We start from the raw sequence: 22,899 nt of genomic DNA on the forward strand, positions 1-22,899 counted from the left end.
GCAATACCTCTCTCGTTGCAAATAAAGTGAGCTCTCAATAGCCGAAGGTGTTCTGAAGTGTGCAATTTGTGCTTTGAATTCTGACCATTTTATGTTGCAATGGAGGTGAACCAACTGACCTGAACGCGAACAACAAGCGCAGGTGAAAATGAGACCGTCTGAATGAGAAACTCGAGCTGGGAGCTCGCTGACAGAGTGGTGGGCTGGGCAGAGAACGGACGTCCCACGCGGTCTCGCAACCCAATGTCGAGAGGTTTTTCACCACGGGGTGTCACCGCCTACAGGTCTCAGCTGGAGCGACCCGCCCCACCCCGACCCTGTCCGGGACACGGAAAGGTCACAGCACAAACACGAAACGACATAACACAACACGACACAACACGACACGACACAACACAACACAACACAACACAACACAACACAACACAACACAACACGACACGACACAACACAACAACACGAAACGGAATAATGCTTTATAACTGAACACAGAGCAGGAGGAAGCAGACCTCAACGCCAAAACACAAATTAGCACAGCCTGTAGCACGGCTAAACGAAACTACAGCGCACATCAATCCCTCCCACCGCCAGCCTTCCGCTCCTCTCCTCACTAATCCAGCGCCAAATCCTCCACAAGCAGCGCCTTGTGAAGCAGGGCACGTTCGCTGTGATACCTACATCTGAGATCTCGTCAGGCGCCTCCCTCTCAGCCACTATAATTGATCACCTACACAATCCCAAGGCGCTGCGTCGCGACGCGGCACCCTGATGGGCCTTGGACACGCGCGCGGCGGAGTCTCCGGGCGCGGCCAGGGTCACGGCCACTGCCGGGCCGACCCAGGGGTCTGGTAAGAGTCGCGCCGCCTGTGGTTGGGGACGCAGATGACGAACAGGAGGTGACACAGACCAAGGCCATCTATAGAAGGTACAGTCACTCCCCCGCCGACCAATCAGAGACAGATCCTGAGTGACGTCACCCCTGATGCTCGCAAGGGGTACTCCATTCCTTTGCAACGTAAAAATGACTAACTTCATTTGAAGATTATTGATGGCACTCTACACATACCGCTCAGCCGTTGATGTCAATGGCAAGCTTAACTAATTTTCCAGCGACAAAAAGAGCAGTAATATGCTAAGAAATTGCCGGTTTTGAAGATATAGACGATTTAAAAACCCTCTGCAGCAGCAGGAAAGCAACGTAAAAACGCATCGAGCTTATATTTTTACTATGGATAAATCATTTTTCAGTAAGTTTTTAGATATGGTATAGATTTAAGTTACAACTTTATTACAATATTTTCATTACTTGAAACTTATTTTCAAAATAATATTTTCAAAATGGCAGCTGTTGGCCAGTAGCTTGGGAGCGATCGTGGCGCACCGCGCCATTAATTGTACTGAGGCCCCCTTATGATGTCATCAAAAGTGGAGTGACATGGGCCTGACACAGACGGTGATGTGCTTTGCATTGTCCCGGGGTGGTCATTGGTCACACGGTGCGGCAAAGTCCGGCTTTGTGACGTCCAGCGCGGGAAGATGGATTGACGGGTGGCGAAAAATCGGAGCTAACACGGAACATAACATAGCAGTCTGGACTCTTGTGCTTAATTTTTTAAAAGTGCCATTGCACATTCACTATTCAGTTTTTTTTTTTTGCATTTTGCTTGCTTTTAACTATTTTCTATCCTTCAAGCAATATCAAAAAGTAACATCATGCTGATCACTAAAAAGTCTCTAAAGGGGATATCAATCGGAACATGCCGAATGTAAAAGAACCCATTCGGCATTGTACCTACGTTGGCCTATAACGGAACCTTTTTGACTCATTTGTTTGCTTGCTGAACAATCTGACGAGGAGCAATGTGCAACTACTGCAGAACAGGCATGCATCTTCTACGACAAAGGCCACAATAGCAGCCACCCGAACCACAAAGTCGAAATAAGAAAATAAACCTCGCCATCAATTCAAAGTACGCCGCTGCGCAGAGGCACAGATGCGTCCATTGACACACATCTGGGTTTAGTTCAACTGGGCAGGCCCAGGCAGGGCATCGCTGTTTATTTGAAAAGGTTCGCTAAGTAATGAGCGCTGTCAACTGATGATGGCAAGAAGAACCGCGTGGAACCCACCAGTTGAACTGGAGAGGCTGGGTTAGAGGGATCACAGCTCACAGTTGGTCCTTCCGTAACTCGATCCTGTGACCGGGAAAACAGACTGAGATAGAAGTCGGGAGGTGATTGGTCACCGTCTAAACGGTCATTGGGAAACGCCTGGTAGCAGAATTTATACGTGTTTTTATCGGCAGAGCGCCATGCATATAGCCGCGAGGTGCGACTTATGCATGGTCAGTTTGAGTGTGTGCTGACAAACACTTGCGACGATAATATGTCAACAATACTCGTAGCAATAACTCACCGCAATCGCCATGCAGACAGCTATGTTACAGCCTTGTGCTGCTAGTGGGTGCCGTCAAAACGTATTCCTTCCCGCGAATGTTCGATTTAGTTGTAAATGTTATGTCAAGAATTTAGCCTAGTTCACAAGGATTGTAATGAATGCCTTCTGTGACTGGCCTTGTCAAGCAGTGACAGCGCATGCTGAGAACTGATTTGTCTGACCGAGATCTATTACGATAACGCGCGACGGAAGCCGTCGATCTATTCCATCCCTGATACGGCTCCGTTCCCATCCGAGATTCCTTCAACTGAATCTTACTTAGGTATACCGCGATACATCATCCTCGATATAATGAAATCAAGCTATACGAAGATAAGCCGTATAGAAGGTACCAATTAACCTGGATCCAAACGCTACCGGGATATCAATATAGCATTGAACACTGGCAAAGACCGACAAAAGGATTCGATTTGAATACCGCAAAACGGTGCATAGCGGAAGAGCCGCCGATGAAATAAATGATATGCTTGCGTGTTGTTTATGCCTGGTGAAGCTGCATGCCGATTTAGCCACAAATAACGGATACGGCACACCTGCGGTAGTCGGCATCTGTTGTTCACCGTTGATGTTCCCCGTTAAAAAAGAGAAATGCCATAGGAAAATGTTTTATCCAAGATTCGATCAGTGGATTTTAAAAGATATGCCAGTGTGTGAGTACGGCGTACGGGAGCATATTGATAAATTCGAAATGATGTAGTAATCACCGGATAACAATGATCTTGATTGCAATGCAATGGGCGTAATTGACGATCAGCGGTTGGCGCTGTCACATCTGTGCTCATAAAAACATTTGTGCTCATTCTACGACATGCTCACATATGAACTTCCGATGAAATTAAAACCGCAAGGCTTGTGACTTGTGAGTTATCCGACTCGAACTTTTCACACCGTCTTAGCTGCACACACTGCGCGTACGAAGTAGGTACCTACGATCAACAATAAAACATTTTAGAAGGGCAGCGAAAATTGAAGCATGATCGTGGTTATAATGGCAGAAGGAACACACCAAAACAGTAAAAAGGTAACCAGTCATGAGCCCTGTCTGCAGTTTATAAGAGAGAAGTCACACTGACGAATTCCTTCACAAAGCGTCACGAGTACGACGATATCTATAAAGCAGTCCGGCTGCGAAGCTACTCACCGATTGGCTGACGGTGACTCTCCCCCGTCCTTCTGTCTGCAGCGTCTCTCTCCAGCTCACACTGTGACCGTGTGTCTGGCAGAGACGTGGACAGCACGATCAGGACTCTATCGCCACCTCACCTCACCACACCCAGCCCCCGCGGAGGCCGCCTCACGACTGACCGCCGGGCGCCGTCCCCGCGAGTCACCGGGCGAGGCGGCGGCAGCGCCCCCCCCCCCCCCCCCCACCGACCTGCTCAGCCCGCGCGGCGGCGGCGGAGGGGGGGGGCACCCCCCTCGACCGGTCGCACGCAGTCGGGCCCAGCCAAGGTCAGCCAGCAGTGTACGCAGGGATCTGTGAGCTGTTGTTGCAGACGGCCGGCATGTAGGCAAAATGCTTCATTCGTATATGTACGCCGATCCAGCCTTTAAAAATCCTAATTGGGATCGTGAGTGAAAATTTTGATGCCGTGCCTGAATAAAAAACGGCATTTTTAGGGGCCCGATTATTTTCTTCAAACTTAGGCATCAGAGGGTTCCTATTACGCGACAGATGAACCTTGGTGCACGGTTCAGCGCTCGCCGCCCACTTATTTGGAAGCACAGCCGTTTTATTTATTTATTTTTATTTATTTATTTATTTATTTATTTATTTATTTATTTATTTATTTATTTATTCATTTACCTATTCATTCATTCATTTATTTTCCTGCTGGAAAGGCACTCCGGTCGATATACCGCCGAAACTACCTATTTTTTATACACACCGAGAGGAGGGTACCTAGTACCAAGGCTACCTAGTACCAAGGCTATCCTAGTACCTACGATAAAGGATTCCTTACCGTTTCACCCGTAATTGAGCTCGAGCTTTACGGAAAAGAGAAGAGGTTGTGTGCCGTTAGGCGTTACGATGCACAGCTATTCAGTTCTAAGGTCTCATTTCATCCGGGGTCCTCTAGGTCAGGTCACAGACCGAAAAATCCAGGATCCAGTCGAATCTCGTCGAGCAATGGTCGCAGATGAACGATTTTGGCACTAAGTTTCCTGACCGCCAGACATATCAGCAGTCAGCTCAGCCAGCTCACCTGGGTCGACCAACGCGGGACTCTAACGGACCTGTTTGTAATAAGTCTCTGAGCCCTGCGGGCTATACATCTGACTCTCAATTGGTCTGACTGGCTCCTGAGGTCCTGAAAAGTCCAGAGAGCCTCATATCGGTCTCTGAAGGGCCAACGCCGGCACCTGATACACAGACACTTGTTAGGTCATGACTGCCAAGGCCAGCAGGACCAACTTCGGCCTTTGGGATCAAACCTGGTCAGAGAGGATCTCGCATCGGTCTGAGGAGGGCTCAGGAGGTTATGGAACTTAAGTGGGCCCATGGTTCAGACTGCCCGGTTCCTGCTTATATCCCCAACAGGAGCTCCAGTCCTGATCCGACAAGGCACGCGCGCTGTGCCTGTACCATGCCTTTTCTCAATTAGGTACCGAAGTAGGTAGGTAAGGGTTTCGCCGAACACGACCGGTGAGAATTGAGAAACGCACAAAAAATGTTCCGACAAACAAAGTGAGAATTCCGGACATAAAATCGGACAATGACGACTCCGACTCCCACCAGAATTGCCACCTTTGACACGCTCCGATTCCGACTTCGTAAATCGTAGTTCGTAGCCCTGCCAAAATAATCGCAGTGAAGAAGTAGGCATACCAGGGTTACCAACGGGAATTTTTCTAAATCCCAAGATCGCCGCGCGAATTTCCCAAAATCGAGCTCCATATCCCAAGGTCGACAGGATCAAAGCCCACTGTGCATCCCAAGGTCTGTAGAAACCAAATATAGAGCAAACAAAGTGTATTTGACGTATTTTCAAATCTTTGGTTGACTAAATAAATCAATATCGTTAACATATCTTGCATTCGGCACAGTTACACACTTCTTCTTCTTCGTGGATTAGGGCGCGTAGCCGTCACACAGTTACACACGCAGGCATAGGTACCAGACTTGTGCCAAGGTCCCAAAAAGATCCGAGATCCAGGGTTCGCAGAGTCCAAGGTCTGGGACCTTGATGGATCCTGGACCTTGCATTGTCATTTTTGTCGCGAGACCTTGGAAACCCAGGACCTTAAAACATCCATATGCCGTGAGACCTTGGAATCCCAGGACCTTAAAACATCCATATGCCGCGAGACCTTGGAATCCCAGGACCTCAACATTTGCATATGTCGCGAGACCTTGGAATCCCAGGACCTCAACATTTGCATATGCCGTGAGACCTTGGAATCCCAGGACATCAACATTTCATGTGACATGAGACCTTAGAAACCCAGGACCTCAACATTTCATATGCCCTAAAACCATGGAAACCCAGGGGTTAGGACCTCAAAATTTTGGTATGCTGCAAGACCCTGCAGAATGCAGACCTTCAGTACCAGTTTTATTATTTGTCATGGGATCTTAGGAGAACGGTCTGGACCTACACCATCATTTTGTTGAGGGACCTCAAGAATCCTGGAAGCTGGACCATGAGGTTTATGTTGCACATGGGCCACTAAGGACCCTGCACTAGGTTTTGTCTGTAAGCACTTCAATAAATATCTATGGTTGAGCAACCAGCTGCAAGGGGCTAGATAGCTACACGAAGAGAACAAACCAGACTGTGTAGACATATACCTATAGAGCAAAATCGTTGCCATGGCTGTGAGGCAGAACTGGAACAAGAGACCTGGTAGCTTTTTACATTATCAATGAACATGGATTATGAAACTGTCAAACAGTGGACAGTGGTGGTTTGGAAAGTTCTTTTCTAATCTCACCTCACATATTTTCTGGGTTGTGATATGCCGGGCTTGAAGCTACTTGGAAGCTACCCACTGACCAAGTAAGTGTCAAACTTATTTGTTTTGCAATTCATCAAATCACCATTGAGCAATGAGCAATAGGTATAGGGACCGTGTATATCACACCACGGTGAGATTTAGGGCCTGTTCCAGCGCCTCCAGAAGAAATTCTTGACTGGAGGCTCTACCAGAGGTTTTACTGGAGGCGCTGGAACGCAATCTGGAGATTTCTGGAGATTGGCGTCATAGATACCAAAAGAATGACGATTGTTCTCTCTTGAAACGCAAAATTTGTTTTCAATTTTAGTTAAAAAGATAAATAAAATTATAGCAATGTAATTTTCTTTACATTCAAGTTGTAAAATAATCAGTCAAATGTCCTTTGTTTACATTCGTGATTGTCACATGTGCACCATAATTGTAGACCAGAGCCTCCAGAGAAATTTGGACCTCTCAACTCTCTGGAGGCTACTGGAGGTTTCTGGAGCTTTGGCGAGAGCTTTCTGGAGCTTTCTGGAGGCGCTGGAACGCTCTCTGGAGGATTCTAGAGCTTTCTGGAGCTTTCTGGAGGTTTCTGGAGGCGCTGGAACAGGCCCTTACACAATACCGGCCATTTGTGTAAATCACACCCACCCCGGTGTGATATACACAAAATCTACTACGTAGTGTAAATCACACCCGGGTGAGGAATACACAGAGAGGGCAGCTGTGTGTATATCTCACCACGATGTGACGTCATAGCAACGCTGAACGTCCATTGGTCAGAGCAGTGACTCTGCTCGCCCATTGGTCAGATTAGACTAAGCACTACGAATATTCCGGCGGGATTCCGGGCGTCCTCTCTCTCGGAATCAGCTGACCGCCTGGCCTAGTGGTGAAGGTGCTTGCACCATGATACGAATGTTGCGGGTTCGAGTCCCGTCGGCGCGGGCGCTTTTTCCCGCATTTTCGCTTTTCCTTGGTAGCGGTGGGTTCGCTGCCGACCGACAAGTTTAAAAGCACCAATACAATATGGAAAGCGACGTCTGAATGCTCGTGGCGAAGCGGTGCAGTGCCGAAGGCAATGCCTTAGGAGAGATTACAGGCAATGGTAAGTCAAATATTTTTAGGTTAAGTGGTTGTGTATCTGGCTTCAGGCCGAAGGCCTGAAGCCTGATGCACAACCACTTAACCTAAAAATATTTGACTTACCATTGCTTGCAATCTCTTCATGCGAGTAACTTCTTCCTCATCCACGGGTAGGCAAAAATCAGTAGGTCAGGTTAGGTTAGGTTAGGTTAGGTTCAGGGATGCGGAGCCGTGGAAATTTCAGACGGCTCCGGCTCCGGCTCCGGCTCCGGAGGAAAAAATCGACTCCGGCTCCGGCTCCGGCTCCGGGTGAAATGTTGTGGCGGCTCCGGCTCCGGCTCCGGCTCCGAGTAAAATGGTCCGGCTCCGGCGGCTCCGGCTCCGGCGGCTCCGGCTCCGACTCAGTACATCCCCTATGCAATCAATTAAATACGAGTGGAAGAAAAATTGGATTGGTTATACGCGTTACTCTTTGCCATGACCGGCTCACCGCGTCCCCGCGCAAACGCACCTCGGAGAGAACTGGCAGAACAAAGGACTAGGAAGCGATGGCATTGGAAACGCAGTCGCCGCGAATTGGAGTTCACTGAACCATCGTAAACTGACACCAGTCTCGGCTGCATTGGGGGGTGGGAGTGGGGGGGGGGGGGAGGGGAAGAGACGGTGCTGGGAGTCGCAGTCCACTGCCACTGGCTTGAAAACAATGGCCGTCACCTGATGACCGGTCCTCATGTTCTGGGGATGCAGTAGACGTGGGGGGGGGGGGGGGGAGGAGCAGACAAGAAGTTGATTGCGTAGGTACTGTGGGATACTGGGGATATTCGGCTTTTTTTCATTCACTTGATGGCCCATGACGTAAGTAAAGTACCATATGTTTTACTGCCTTGTACTGTCAAACCGAACTAGGTCAATTATTTTTTTTCCTCTTCAGAAAATAAAAAGGAGCCGGAGTCGCCCCCTTTTTTGGCGGCTCCGGCTCCGGCTCCGGCTCCGGGCTATATTGTTTCACGGCTCCGGCTCCGGCTCCGGCTCCGGGCAAAATATGTCGGCTCCGGCGGCTCCGGCTCCGACTCCGGCTCCGGCTCCGCATCCCTGGTTAGGTTAGGTTAGGTTAGGTTAGGTTAGGTCAGGTCTAAGGAAGTGTCTTGTTACCGTGCCTACTGTGTAAATCTCACCCAGGTGCTGCGTGGTTTGACACCCAGGTGTGATTTACCCACTACCGAGCACACAGTGTATATCACACCCTGGTGAGATTTACACATTGGCTAGGCCTACTGTGTAAATCACACCCAGGTGCTGCGTGGTTTGACACCCAGGTGTGATTTACACACTAGGAGCACATTGTGTATATCACACCACGGTGTGATTTACGCATTTGCCGGGCCTACTGTGTAAATCACACCCAGGTGCTGCGTGGTCTGACACCCGGGTGTGATTTACACACTAGGAGCACATTGTGTATATCACACCCCGGTGTGATTTACGCATTGCCGGCCCACTGTGTAAATCACACTCCGCGTGGTGTGATATACACAGGAGTAGTGTATTGTGTAAATCACACCCGGGTGAGGTTTACACTACAGTGCGAGGCATTATGTAAATCTCACCGTGGTGTGATATACACGCGTCCATAGGTATAAGCAATGATTCCATGACAGTTCAACTTTTTCGTTTAGCAGGTTTTCGTCGGACAATTTTTCGTCTGCAGATTTTCGTCCGCAGACTTTCGTCTATGCATTTGTTCGTCTGTGCATTTTTAAGTCCGCGCATTATTTTCATAAGGACATTTTCCGCCTCGTCCAGACGAAAAAATGCCGGACAGAAATATACTCAGACGAAAAATGCACCAAATTAATTCGAACAGACGAAAAAATGCAAGACGAAAAAGTCAGACGAAAATCTGCCGACGAATAACCGGCTGACGAAAAAATTGTCAGATGGAATTTTGTTCAGAGCCTTCAATCTAATGTGAATGAACAGTAAGTAAGGTTTAAGCTCGCTGATACTCGTATTCTATTGGCTTAGTCGATCAGTTTTTCTGTGAGCGCTCGCGCAAACAAGACTTAGAACATATTTTACTTTTTATCCTAGGTATTTCTGTGGTATTATGTAACTGAATGTGCAGAAAATCGAAAGCATATACCTATCCAATTCAACTTTTCCATTTCTATGAAGCCTGTAGGTTTTATTTCTGTTTTTTTATATTGCCTGAAAGAATACCTGAATGTCTGTCTTCAATAGCTGTAAGGTGCTGTCCTACATGCCTACTGATAAGGTAAGATTGAATTGAAAGGGACATGACAATACAAATTGCAAGGTACCTATTACCTACCTATATTTTTTATGAATTTGTCAGGTTAAAGAAGGAGATATTGATATTATGATTCATTTTTAACTTGTGTTGAAGCTCCCCCCACCTATGTTGGTTAACGATAAAACCACCACAGTCCACAGGTTTGCATAGGTTCTGCCCCTTTCAATGTTTCTGGGCATCCGTTGGCAGAATATTTAGAAGTAAGTCTGCTCATCAGAATGTTAGTTTGTTTAAGTTCTTGTTGTGGGACCATGAATACTTTGGATCCTGAGATGTATTCTTGCCGTGGGACCTTGAGGACTGTGGACCCTGAACTCTGAAGTGTGTACTTGTCATGGGACCTTGGGGACTGTGGATCCTGAAATTCACACTTGTCGTGGGACCCTAGGGACTGTGGATCCTGCAATGCATTCTTGTCGTGGGACCTTGGGGACTGTGGATCCTGCAATGCATTCTTGTCGTGGGACCTTGGGGACTGTGGACCCTGCAAAGTATGCTTGCTATGGGACCTTGGAAACCTTGGATTCTAGAAATTGAATTTGCCGTGGGACCTTGGAAACCTTGATTCTAGAAATTGAATTTGCCGTGGGACCTTGGAAACCTTGGATTCTAGGAATTGAATTTGCCGTTGGACCTTGGAAACCTTGGATTCTAAAAATTGAATTTGCCGTGGGACCTTGAGGATCCTGGATCTTGATTTTTGATCCCGGCACAAGTCTGATAGGTACAGCACCACCACACCCGTGTTACCAGTGTGGTGTCGGTTATGCCGTCTGTTGAGCTGGCTGGCTGTAGTCTCAGCTCCGCCCCCACACCAAGGCCCCCCACACCAGTGTGACTGCCGACTGGTGTGGGATGACGTTCGCCGTGCCATCTGTTGGCTCCAATGGAAACCCCAGTTGTGCCCCGCCATCTGTTGGCCGTAATTTAGACTTCGGTTCCGCGCTGTCAGTGCGTCCGCCACCTAGCGGTCGTAATGTGTGTGAGGAAATGTAACTTCGCTCTCTTGCCCGCGGTCGCCGCCGCAGCCGGCCGACGAAGTGGCCGGCTGCCGCCATTTTATAATAAATCCGCTGTCGCTGTTAACGAACCTCTCTCTTTACACCGGGGATAACTGGCGCAGAGACACAGCCGCAGTCGCTCCCTTGTACGTTCCCTCACAGACGACACTGAGTTCTGACTTCTGACATTCTGAGCCTGCACCCTCCACTCTCCAGAAAGACGAGCCGAACTCGAGACGGGTCGAGGGCGTCGCCGCCGCCCGCCGGCCGCAATACGATACGAGCTGAAGGCTGAAGCATGATCCGTCGCAGTGGCGGATCCAGGGGGGGGGGGGGCAAAATGGGCATTTGCCCCCCCCCCCTCAACGGCATAATTTTAACATTACGCCTATGGACGATGCATGGAAAGAATCGATAAATTTTATGGTTTGCCCCCCCTCCAAAAAAAAAAAAAAAACTCTGAGCTGGATCCGCCTCCGATCCGTCGGGCGTCGGGCAATTCGCAAACAGGCGGCCAGGCCGGGTGTTAATCGACGCGGAAGCCACTGGGTATTTCGCTAACTGCCTCACTTGAGAGCTGAGACGGGAGAAACCAAGTGAAGACGCGTCAAATAAGGATAACTTATTGGTGCTTCGTTGGTTGCTTGGTAAGGTACAGTGAAACCAAACGAAAGAACGCTCGGTTGTGTTCGGCCAAAAAGGACGGTTTATAAAAAAGAACAATTAAGTTGTGTTAGATGTGTTCCTGATTCTTGTGTTTGGTCTTTATTCATACTTTTCCTTGTTCCAATGATTAAAAAAATGTGCTAAAATTAGCGGGGGTCGTAAGCTCGGGACAAATCCCAAGGTTTGCTGTTGAATCCCAAGGTCCCAAGGTCGGGTTCAATATCCCAAGATCTTGGGACAAATCCCAAGCTTTGGTAACCCTGAGGCATACAAAACAGCATAGGTGGCGTCCTCTATACATTTGTTAGTTCACACAACAGGCACCAGGTGAAGCAAAGTACGGCTACAAATCTTTTCCGGACCGAGACCGCTTCGCGACAGAACAGAAAAAGGCAAAAAGAAGTAATATAAATCTAAAGTTTGTGTTTTGCTTACGATTCGATCTTAAAAAAAACTTTACTTTCCTTATCATCTTGATCTCCGTCAAAAATAATAGAGCGAAACGGCAGAAGTAGTTTACCTCTTGTACCGTACTTCCGAGACCACCAATAAAGATCGCAGAGCTGTGAACGTTTGCTGTGACGTATAGCACATGAACCACTAGAATGCGTGTCCGGACAAAATTTCGTCTGACATTTTTTCGTCGGACAGTTTTTCGTCCAAAACCGTCATGGAATCCTAGAATGTGCTCAGAGATCCTCACCATGGTCGTGCAATACACGCTTCATCGGCTGCTTCACGTGGTACAAACAGAAGTCAGCTGGCTCAACAGGTCTCTACGGCTCAACAATATTTACTGCTTCTATTTTTTTAGCAAACATGAGGTATTTATGAGGTAACAGTGATGTTCCAAAAAATTTAAGTATTGATAAAATTAAAAAATCGGTTTATGAATCTATAATAGGTATTTATCAGGCTTTTATCTGCAGTCTGCCCGCATATTTACGTCTGGACAACGAGTTGCGTTGGAGAGGCCGGAAATAGTGGCGATTTCAGGACCGCAAGAATGGACCGTCATTGGAATGATTCTTTTTTAAACCGTGCACTGTTTTCGGCCGGAATTTAATAGTTACTACAAAATATTTTGTAATTACGTTTCCACCAAGAATGAATGCCATCAAGGCTAAATTTTCAATATTATTGCATTTTGTCAAGAAGCATATAGTGCTGTGATATTGCAGTTTTAGCGCGTTTGTTACAAAATATGAAGCGAATAAGCGTCAGTGTAATTCATCAACAGTGCCAGAAGTTGAGGGAAAGCTATGCTAATTGCTCTTGTCCATCCACTAAAATTTATTAATTTTTTTACTTTGTGTATTCCAAAGGGAGAGGGAACTATTTCATTTGTGCCTTCATGTCAGAATTGAAGGTGGATCATTAAATTTTCAACGCAGTTTACAAACAAGCATTTGGTCTTTCTCGTTTATAAGCAGTGGCTAAGAAAAGGTTGATCAAATCTGAAGTTCAGTCATCGTACCCCAACTTCGCAGCAAGATCCCCCAAGGACAGAGGATATATTGTATACATGTCCTGTAAATCAAAACAAACAAGCATTTGGTCTTTCTCGTATATAAGCAGTGGCTAAGAAAAGGTTGATCAATCCTGAAGTTCAGTCATCATACCTCAACTTGGCAGCAAGATCCCCCAAGGACGGAGGATATATTGTAAACCTGTCCTGTTAATCAAAACATTTTTGTGCCTTCAAAGGCTTAAGTTACCTGTGGTGTCTTCGGAGTTAGGCTATATGGCCGTTTTTGTTGTATGTTTATGTGGAGATTGAATATAACTGTGACCCTGTGCTTGTTTGTATACTTACGGTCAAACAGGGAACAGCACATTCACATAACATACTCACCTAGCACCTAACTCATAGCTGTACCCTGCAGGATCTGTACTTGTTCATGTCTCGAGCATTAACAAAGCACTAAAGTAGCTTAGTAATCATTTCCCACATTTTCTGAGCATCTAACATGACATACAGCAGTGCAGAGCAGCTTCAGAGAAGAAACACTTTAAATGCACAGACTCACACCAGCCACCCAATGACAATGAGCCAGTTCCTCAGTTGACTGTTTCCCTGGACACAGCTTGGCAATGTGAGCTAACTTTTGGCAAGTTGAAGGTTAGCAGGTAAGATTGAGTTAGGGTGAGTACCTACCTATAACTGGGTGCTACTGCCATGCAGGTCTTGGGTAGGCTGCAAATATGTGTGATGATTGAGGTTAGGTCAGCTGTCAGGTTAGTCAGGTTCAGGTATGCTCATTGCTCAGGTCACATTTTTATGGACATTTGGCAAATTAAAAAACTAACAATCTGATCTAAGCTAACCCGACTAAACATACACAACTACTGAGTACTGACTATAGCAACTGAGCACCTAACTACTTGTGCCTACATCTCATACCATGTCAAAGTAGAGTTCCTTGGTGGAAGATTACCCTCAGTACTTTTTATCCCAGCCCTGTGAAGAGAAGAAAACTAATACTTCTAAGCTCTGAGTCACTGCTGGCCATCCACAGGAAGAAACGCCGAGACTGAGAGCTTTGCCATTGTATATTAGACCAATAATGACTATCACGAATGACTATGAACACATAATATGATCACATCGTTGCATGGATTGTCACATTGACAATTTTACTACAATCCTTTTTTCAAGAAATACAGTGATGATGATTAACATCATAATCAACATAAAGTGGATTTAGTGATCCAAGCTTTCTCCTCCAGTAGCAATGGAATGATCGCATGTTTCATTTGCCAGACACTGAGTACCTGAATCTGATGCACATTTCTGCATAGCATCTAAGCATAGTAAAACTGCCCAAGTCCATTCATTCTAGATTTTAACTTGATAGTTAGCACTAATTTATTTTGCTGTTGTAAGTTATAATTCAATATTCATACCAATACATCAATATGCGCTCATCAGTCAACATTTTCTGGCATGATCCTGCTCAGCGTGCTCTTGCTCCAAGGTCTGCAATATTATAGCTTGTTTTTGGACAATAAGCTCTTTTACTTTTACTTTTTCTTGCTGATATATGAGCCCGATCAACTTGCGTTTATCAACCAAAATTTCTTGACTCGTTCAACTTGATATTGATATTGCTCAGTAGTTAGGACCTCTGTCAGCCTCCTGGATACTTCAGATTGTTTTCAGTCAACATGCTTCTTAAATATGATATAAGTCAAAGTCAAACATCCAACAAAACGACGTACAAGAGCAAGAAAACCACCAGATAAACTAAAAATGGCCTTGGAACAGAGCCAAGTGGTGCTCCATTTGTTTGTTTACAATGATTGTAGTGCTGATGTATTTTTAGGACTCTGAATGTCGGCTTATAAAAAATGAAATGTTTTTACAAAAGTTGTAAGGCAAGCCTAATATTTATCTGAAAGAACTAAAATATTCAAAAGCCAAACACTATGAAATACATGAATCGGAACGAAAAAGTAACCCGAAAATCCAGCCTAATCACCGGCTCCTAAAACTGCAACACAATCAGCACTTTTCCCCGCAACTCGTTGTCCAGACGTAAATATGCAGTCTGCCCTGCTCTGGTTTACATAGCCTTGAGTCTGCCCTAGAATGAGCTGGCTCAGCTGACTAGCCAGCTGATATCAGCTGAGTAACATTTTGAGTGCAGCCGTCGTCTTCGGCAACAGCTCCCGGTCTATTTTCAGATCTCTCCTCTCTCTCTTTCCGGGCGTGTGGTGGGAGGCCGGCGACCGCCCTCTCTGGATATATAATCTAAAAAATGGTAAGGGATTCTCAAATAAAGCGTGGGCAAGTTTGATATTTATCCATGTTTACATATTTTATATTTCTAGACCTCTGATGCCTCCTTGTTTCTGTTTTGAACTTTGGTTGTGAACGAATATGAAAAGTTTAAGTTTGAATAAAAATTGGTTGAGTGTCTTACAAATGTTTGCTGCAGTTTCAAAAAATTATATGAATCCATTGAAAGTGAGTCAGAAAATTGTGAATGCTGTACTGCACTGTCATGGGGCCGCATCAAAGCTCAAGCGGAACTTGGCTAACTGCTTAAAGCATTTGTATAACAACGTGTGCTCTTAACTTAAACAGAACTGGTTTTTATTGTTGAAGCTGGCTTTGGTACGGGAGCAAGGAAACTTTTTCAACCAGTTAAGAGGCAAGGCATCTCATACTAAGGAGCCTGGCAGTTGGCCTTGGCACTCTGACTCCTCGGCGCTTAAATTTATGAGGTTATCGTTGGAGCCCACAAATAACTAAAATGCATGTACTCATAGCACAAATATGTCCCTAAATAATCAGCATCAGTGCTTAAAATGTCACAGCAGGTGCAGCAACTGGTATGAGTAGATTTTGGCTATTCCAAGTTTTTTTCATGCATGCCAACTCAGAAATGGACCAGACCATGCATTTTTTATCCCTCCTCTAGGTATCATTGTCTCAGTCTCTAACCTTACCATGTCATTCTCCCACCAGGCGTCTGGAGTGTCTGTGTCCGACGCATGCAAGACGGTGTTTGACGAGGTGAAGAAGGCCAAGAAGCACCGCTATGTGGTGTTTGTCATCAAGGACGACGTCATGATCGACGTGGAGGCGATTGGCGACCGGGACGCCACCTACGAGGACTTTGTCACCGACATCCAGAAGGCCGGCAAGGGCATGTGCCGCTACGGCCTGTTCGACTACGAGTACCTGCACGCCGTACAGGGCGCCGCAGAGGTGGGTCTTCAAGGTGTCACGGGCTGTAGGGGGATAGGTGGAGAGGAAGAAGGGGCAGTGAGAGGGTATTTTGGTATTTGCTGGACGGGATTTTTAAGCGCTGATAATGTGTGAAGGTCCTGGTCATGGAAACCTGTGGGCCTGGGTATGCTGCAGAGGTCAAGGCCCACTATGAAATATCATTATAAAGTATTTTGTAGTGAATGCATCAAATATCGATGGCGTAGGACTGAAAAGACTGGTCCAAGTCACGGATGGGACACGCTCTGTGGACACGCAGCCGAAATGAACACCGCTGTCCCTTTGCGTCATTCTAAGCTGTGCTCCAATTCTGAAGAGAAGCTACAAATAGAAATAATATTTTATAGCACTTGATGATTGTGGAGTCTGACAGTAATCTCTTGCCCCCCCCCCCCCCCTCTAGACGCTCATTCTCTCATTCCACCCGAATTATTCACCGATCAGTTCCGCTCATTCGGCGAGTTTGTGTCGATTTTTCCGCCGTCTCTGAGGCTCGGGCGGGCTTCCTCCGGCGGCGGGACTGTGGCCGGAGGGTATTTCTGTCCTGCTCTGCCCGGTGGCCCGGCCCGTGCGGCTCGCATCCGTGGCCAGCCGTATGGAGTAGGACGGTACGAGATTTTTGGCTGGATGGATACTTCAATCGTCTCCATGGCGGACTATCGGGGGAGTTTAGTTCCGGTTATCCGCGCCTGTGTGGATAGAGGAGTGTGTGGGCGGGGCAGGTTTTCCTCCGTAGTATGACATCAGAAAATCAGCTGTCATTAGGAGTTTGGCGGAAATGTGGACAGGTTTCTGTTGCCGGTGGGAAGGAGGTGGAATTGATAACATTCGTAGCTGAGGCATTTGGCGAGCTTTCGCTGACGGTTCATCGCTGCATGCTGGTGTGACTTTCAGGGTACCGTTGTTGCATGATTTTATGTCGACAAGGTCGGGTAGTTTCTTTGTTATGGCAACTCCCCGGTAAATATTGTAACCGTAAGTGCTTCTTGCTGATACTTATAAAGTCAGCTCTTCTACCAGAGTCTGTGAGATACTCCTATTTGATTGTGTTATGCCCACGAATGACCCCTGAATCTGGTCACGGTATTAGTCATTATTACTCACCTAAAGAAATTCATGTCTAGAGTGAACCATGCAATGCTCGTTGGCGTTTTCAGGCTCATTTTGTCCTGTGTGGCCCGGATTACACTCAATATCGCCTAAAAATCACGTTGCGTTCGTTGTTAGTCAAGTCAGGACGGAAAAGGCGCTGGCTGCTGGTCGCTGGTTTAAATGTATGAAAGTGGCACGTCTCTGTTTGATTTCACCAGGTGCAGTGAAAATTACCGGTGCTCTGTGGTTAAACCCATAGTGTACCTACATGTTAAAAGTTAAACCTACCGTTTTTACGGATACGGTTAGACAAGGGACCAGTGGAATTCAACTCTGTCATCTGTAGAAAGAAGCCCGGAACCATTGGCTATCCACGCTCCGTTTCCGGGAACCGCAGAGCACTCGGCGGCCTGTCTCGGCATGTGATGACGTCACAGCCGGTGTGTCTCACCGGCCCGCTGGCACAGGTGACACTATATGACGTCACCGGCTGTCAGTATGACGTCATCCCTGAGTCACTGCGGCCGCCGCGGGCCGGGCGGGCGTGGCATCAGCCCGCTGCTGCGGCGGCCGGCCGGGCGTCGGACCGTGCGCGCCTGTATATGGCCACGCGGCCGGCGCCGGCCGCCGCCAACGCCGCAGGGTGACGGGAGGCACGGGACGGAGATGGACGGTCGTGTCTGCTGACTGACTGACTGGTTACAAGGGAACGATCCTCTCGAGAGGCTTCTGTGAATCAGGCGGTAGTTTCCCGAGAGAAAAAGCCATTCTGTTTTCGCCCGATTATTGGATCGATTCGTGAAGGATAAGCTTTCTGGTACCTATTCCGGCGAGATATGAATGCTTTGACTTGAGTCAGTTGTAACTATAAATCACGTCAGTAGTCGGCTAAGTAATGCAGTTGTTAGTCTCGAAAACACTATTCATCACCTTCGCATAATACTTTGTCCTACATAAACATGTTGTGCTCGCTGCTCGTTCGTCCGTGACGCCACATGATGTGATCTGTCAAGTATCACACTTTCGCTTCGCTTGAACTGTAATTTAATTTCACAAACGCTGTCACTCATGCAACAAGAGACGGTGCATGATGCGAGCGACTTCTATCGTTCTTTCGCTCGAAATACCCATCGAGCTTGCGGGGATGTTATGGCGTTAGTGTGTCTCGAGGTATACTTAGCGGCCTATGACGGACACTGATGCAACAGCGCGCCTCTCGCGGTCGGTTCAGAGACTGTTTGTAGACGGAGGATGCGGTGTTGATGTCTGCCGGCTCGCACCTGGCTGACTCCGTCTAGCCGAGCTGGGCGGTGGGCAGAGCCGGTTACGGGCGCCGTCTCTGGCTGGGCTCACGGCGGCCGGTGTTTCACCAGTCATGGTCGGGTGGTTGCTGGATATTCAATGTTCAGGTAGCGATCCGTTGGCCATTGCAATTTGCAGTAGCCCCTCTGGAGGGAGGGGAGTTGGTGAATGCTGGGCAATGGGCATTGGTGCCTTCCGTACTATACCGTCACCGAAGCGAATGAAGAACTATTCGAGTGACTGGAGCCCAGTTCTTCATACAGGCGTTATGCTCTGTGGTTCAGGTGTGGTCTGGTACATCGGTTACACCATGCTGGACCAATGTTGTTGGCTGCTAGAGCGGCTAGGTCCAGGCTGCTCTCCATTTAGATGTCCAATGTCCGTCCTACTCGAATCCATGCCCAGCTGTGTGATCGGTTGTGGTCTGAACTGCGAATCGTTCAACCTTCCATCGATCTCCAACCAACAGACCAAGGTGTCTGGCCGCCCGAAACTGGCCACCGGCTCGGGCATATCGCCCATCTGTGGCCGTCGGGCGGAGGGATTTCACCTCAGCTGTCGCCGCAGAGTCGCCCGACGATGGCACGGAGAGGTGGGCTCTGTGTGATCACCAGCACATCTGTCGTCACAGTCTGAGAGAGCTCTCCCTGGGGCCTGGGCCGTGGCTGAGCTGAGCGCGGATGGTTCGATGCGGGGGTGATAGCGCTCGGGTACTGGGGAGGTAATGGGAGTTGATGTTGGTTTATGGTCGATTCCAACGTGTATTGGCTGGCTATATTGTAGTTCTGTGGTAATTTGATTTGGAACTATCTTTGTGGTATCAATGGACGAAACCAGTATGAACGACGACATGCTAGTCCGTCGTTATTTTGTGATTGAACCTGTTCCTGCTTTTCGTGGAATAGGATTTGGGATATCGCTATTTTATGCTCCAACACGGCTGTTCGAATGAACACCGCTGTGTTGTTGAATGACGAGATGAGATCCTTCATCACCGCACTCAGCACTGGATTGTAATCGAACGAATACCTTATGGGATAACTTATCTTCGGTGTCGCATTGTGTTCGACCTACGATTACCTATCTATCCACTTTTTAGCGGAGCCCTGATGGCATATACTTGTCTGCTTATCATGAACATTGGAATGCCATTACCACACGCCGCCCACACACTCGGCTATTGTGAGTTCGGCCGGCGTTGCTCTCTCGTTTTCCGCTCAGCCGACCTCACGACCTTCCGTCCTGCTGGCTATGTCTATGACGGCTGCTGACGTTGCGTTAGGTGTCTGCAGTCACTTGATCAATGAATCACTGCTATACCTGCCTGGCGCCGAGTCTCGGCGCAGCTGTGGTATGTGCCACGGACTACACTAATGTATGACTGGTCGTGTCACGTCACCTGAACAAAGGTGTACCGAGGCACCGAGCCCACGGCCGCTGCCATTTCCAGACACTATAGCCCTGTAATGGCGCGAAGGCATACTATCCAAATTACTTTACCGATATTTGATGGAATGAGGTTCGTCTCGATGATGGGCAGACATGTGCATGGATCCGAGAAAATGGATCTGAGATCTGATCCCACGGATCCTGATCTCGGATCCGTCGGGATCATAGATCCTCACTCTTTAATTTATCGAGAGATCCGTAGGGATCATAGATCCGAGTCTAGTATTTTTGCTTGAGATCCAGTGAGATCATAGATCCTCATTTATTATTGGTCAACACAGAAATCCCAAAAAATCACTCGTTGCAACTCACAAGCGGTCTTATTTAGTGATTTTAGGTGATAACACGTCATAATCCATAGTTTTATGGCACTTATTGACATAGAAGCACTTGGAAACCTGGTTTCAAATGTTGTGCATGGTGGGATCCACTCAGATCATAAATCCACGTTCTTGGTTTATCGTCAGATCCTGTGAGATCATAGATCCAGGATAATTTTTTCACGCCGGATTCGGTGGGATCATAGATCCGAACCTGCAATTTTCCTCGAGATCCACTGAGATCATAGATCCATCACTCGGATCCATGCACATGTCTGATGATGGGTCCGACGTCCGTAAGCGTACGGGCTAAATTTTGCACTTTGTGATGTGCCAACTGCCATTAGACATCGACTACTGTGTATTCTGGTTGTGTCTTGTCCCTGATACGTGTCACTAGCTGGTGATGGCACTGACAATGTCTCCCATTCGCAGCCCACGAAGAAGCAGAAGCTCTTCCTGATGCTGTGGTGTCCCGACGAGGCCAAGATCAAGGCAAAGATGCTGTACTCCTCCAGCTTCGACGCGCTGAAGAAGGCGCTGACGGGCGTGGCCAAATATGTTGAGGTATGTGTCCGCGTGTGTGACGCCGAGGGGGCGCAGGGGATGCTGGGGGGGGGGGGGGGAGTAGAGCTCGTCGGGTGTGAGTTATGACGGAAGATCTGGCAGGGCCACGTGTGCTCAGACTGGCGGATAGGGCAGTGGTTTTGGGACTCGTGCAGGCGGGCTGGTGGTCCAGGCTAGTAGGTCAACGGATGAATGATGGAAGCTATTTTGGATGGTCAGGTATTGCCAGTTCCTAGGCAATGTTCAAGTGTTAGGAATGCAACGCTAGCTGACAATTTTCAATAACTTAATGATGTACATTGTACATATGCCGATCAGCTTGCCCGACTGTATAATTCAAACAGTTGATGTAAGACGTGCCACCAATCATGTAGAAGTGAGATGTGTGACGCCCGCTTTTTCTAAGTGACTGCCGTCATATTACGTTCGTTATATGTCAGCTGACGTGAACAGCGGCTGGTGTTTGTCTTTTCTCCACTGATGCCCTTGTTTTCCCGCACACAGGCGACCGACTCGTCGGAGATCTCCAAAGAAGAGGTCGAGAACAAACTCAGGCAGAACGACCGGATGTAGGCGAGTGCCGGGGGACAGGGCTGCCGGGGCCGGCGCCGGTGCTCGCGCCGGGCCCCACCACACACACACAGACACACCAACACGCGCGCACACCATACGCCAACGCAACAGACTGCTAGTCCCATCTGTGAGAGAAGCCGCCGGCGAGCGCCGAGAGCGCGCAGTGATCAGTGATGCGCCGAACGCGAGCGGCGGCCGCGCGGCGCACCGGCCAGGGGTGATTGGGGGACGGGGGAGGCCGCGCGAGCCGGGCTTCCGTCGAGACTGTGACCGCCCGTCGGCCGGAGAGAGCCGCAGACAGTTTGTATCGTGAGAAATCTGTTATCGAAACTATCTTTCAGCGTGTGCTGCCGCGGCGGTTTTTCTATTTATGATTGTAGGCTGTAAACGTTAAGAATAAATTTTCTTTCTACGTTTCGTATTACTGGCGGTTCAGAGTGGCGATCTGATGGTGACGCTCGTTGACGTTCGTGACCGTGATGCTGCGTTGGGCGCTCGTGCAGACGCCGCGGCCGGCTCCTGGCTCGGCAGAGCGGCCCGCTCGCCAGGGACGCGCGCCAAAGGAGTCTCCCGGCCGGCGCTTCCAGCCACCCGGCCGCCTATAAATAGCCGGACGCGGCGGAGGCAGCTGGATGTGCTGCGGTGTTTTCGGAGGCGCGGCCCGGCCCTCCACGCGGTGGGGGTGGTGGAGTGAGCCCGGCACCAGATGGGTGCGGCGCATACGCGGCGTGAGGGACGCATGCTGCACGGCTCCGTACTGCAGTGACAGAGACGACGCACAACAGAGAAAAAAAAGTCCGAAAACGAGCGGCGCCGGTTTACTACCCATTTGCCTTCTTGATGTCCCGTGTTCAACCCTTTGCGCTCGGCTGGTGGGGGTGACTATTTTCTGGCCCTGCCCACTCTCTTGCCGTTCGGCCTGGCTGAGGTGTCTGCTGAGGGAGGCCCGACGGGCCCGATGCCGACGGACCGGCGGCCGTCGCTGGCCCGTCGCCAACTACCGTCGACGGGCGCGGGCCGACGGGGTCGCCGGCCGAGCTGAGGTGCCGGTGTTCCGGTGGAGACCGACCGGGGCCAGGCGGCCGAGCGAGGAGGGAGGAGAGACTGCGGGAGTGTGATGTGGTGGGATGATGCCATTGAGCTTCATGGGTATTGGGTATTTGATTTGGTTCCATTAAAATTTGGCATTGACAGGTTTGAAAAGTTCCACGGCGAGTTCTTGTGCTCGAACAATCGGAAGAGAGACCCAGAGGCCAAAAGAGCTATTCTTCCTTTCCTACAGAGTATAAACTATTACACAGCTGTAGCGTCTAGGTTTTAAACATAAGCACGGTAAATTTTTATCGTTGCTGGCGACAGTCTGTTGTCTTCTGCTGGTGACGAAATAAGAT

The 22,899-nt window shown here is 48.5% G+C and overlaps 1 protein-coding gene across 5 annotated transcripts; it reads left to right on the plus strand.

Moving 5' to 3' along the window:
- Positions 1-5,367: 5,367 nt before the first annotated feature.
- LOC122366670 (cofilin/actin-depolymerizing factor homolog) lies at positions 5,368-21,922 on the plus strand. Of its 5 annotated transcripts, none has more exons than XM_043339177.1 (5): positions 5,368-5,399; positions 15,155-15,231; positions 15,942-16,184; positions 20,804-20,935; positions 21,440-21,922. In XM_043339177.1, the coding sequence occupies exons 2-5, from the start codon at positions 15,229-15,231 to the stop codon at positions 21,506-21,508; spliced, it is 447 nt and encodes a 148-aa protein (XP_043195112.1). In that variant the 5' UTR covers positions 5,368-5,399; positions 15,155-15,228; the 3' UTR covers positions 21,509-21,922. The 5 variants fall into 5 exon arrangements, with proteins under 5 accessions (XP_043195112.1, XP_043195113.1, XP_043195111.1 ...); XM_043339178.1 differs by lacking the exon at positions 5,368-5,399 and adding an exon at positions 9,438-9,465; XM_043339176.1 differs by lacking the exon at positions 5,368-5,399 and adding an exon at positions 9,576-9,761.
- Positions 21,923-22,899: the final 977 nt, after the last annotated feature.

The sequence above is a fragment of the Amphibalanus amphitrite genome, unplaced genomic scaffold, assembly GCF_019059575.1.
Source record: "Amphibalanus amphitrite isolate SeventyFive unplaced genomic scaffold, NRLGWU_Aamphi_draft 000822F_arrow, whole genome shotgun sequence".
NCBI lineage: Eukaryota > Metazoa > Arthropoda > Thecostraca > Balanomorpha > Balanidae > Amphibalanus > Amphibalanus amphitrite.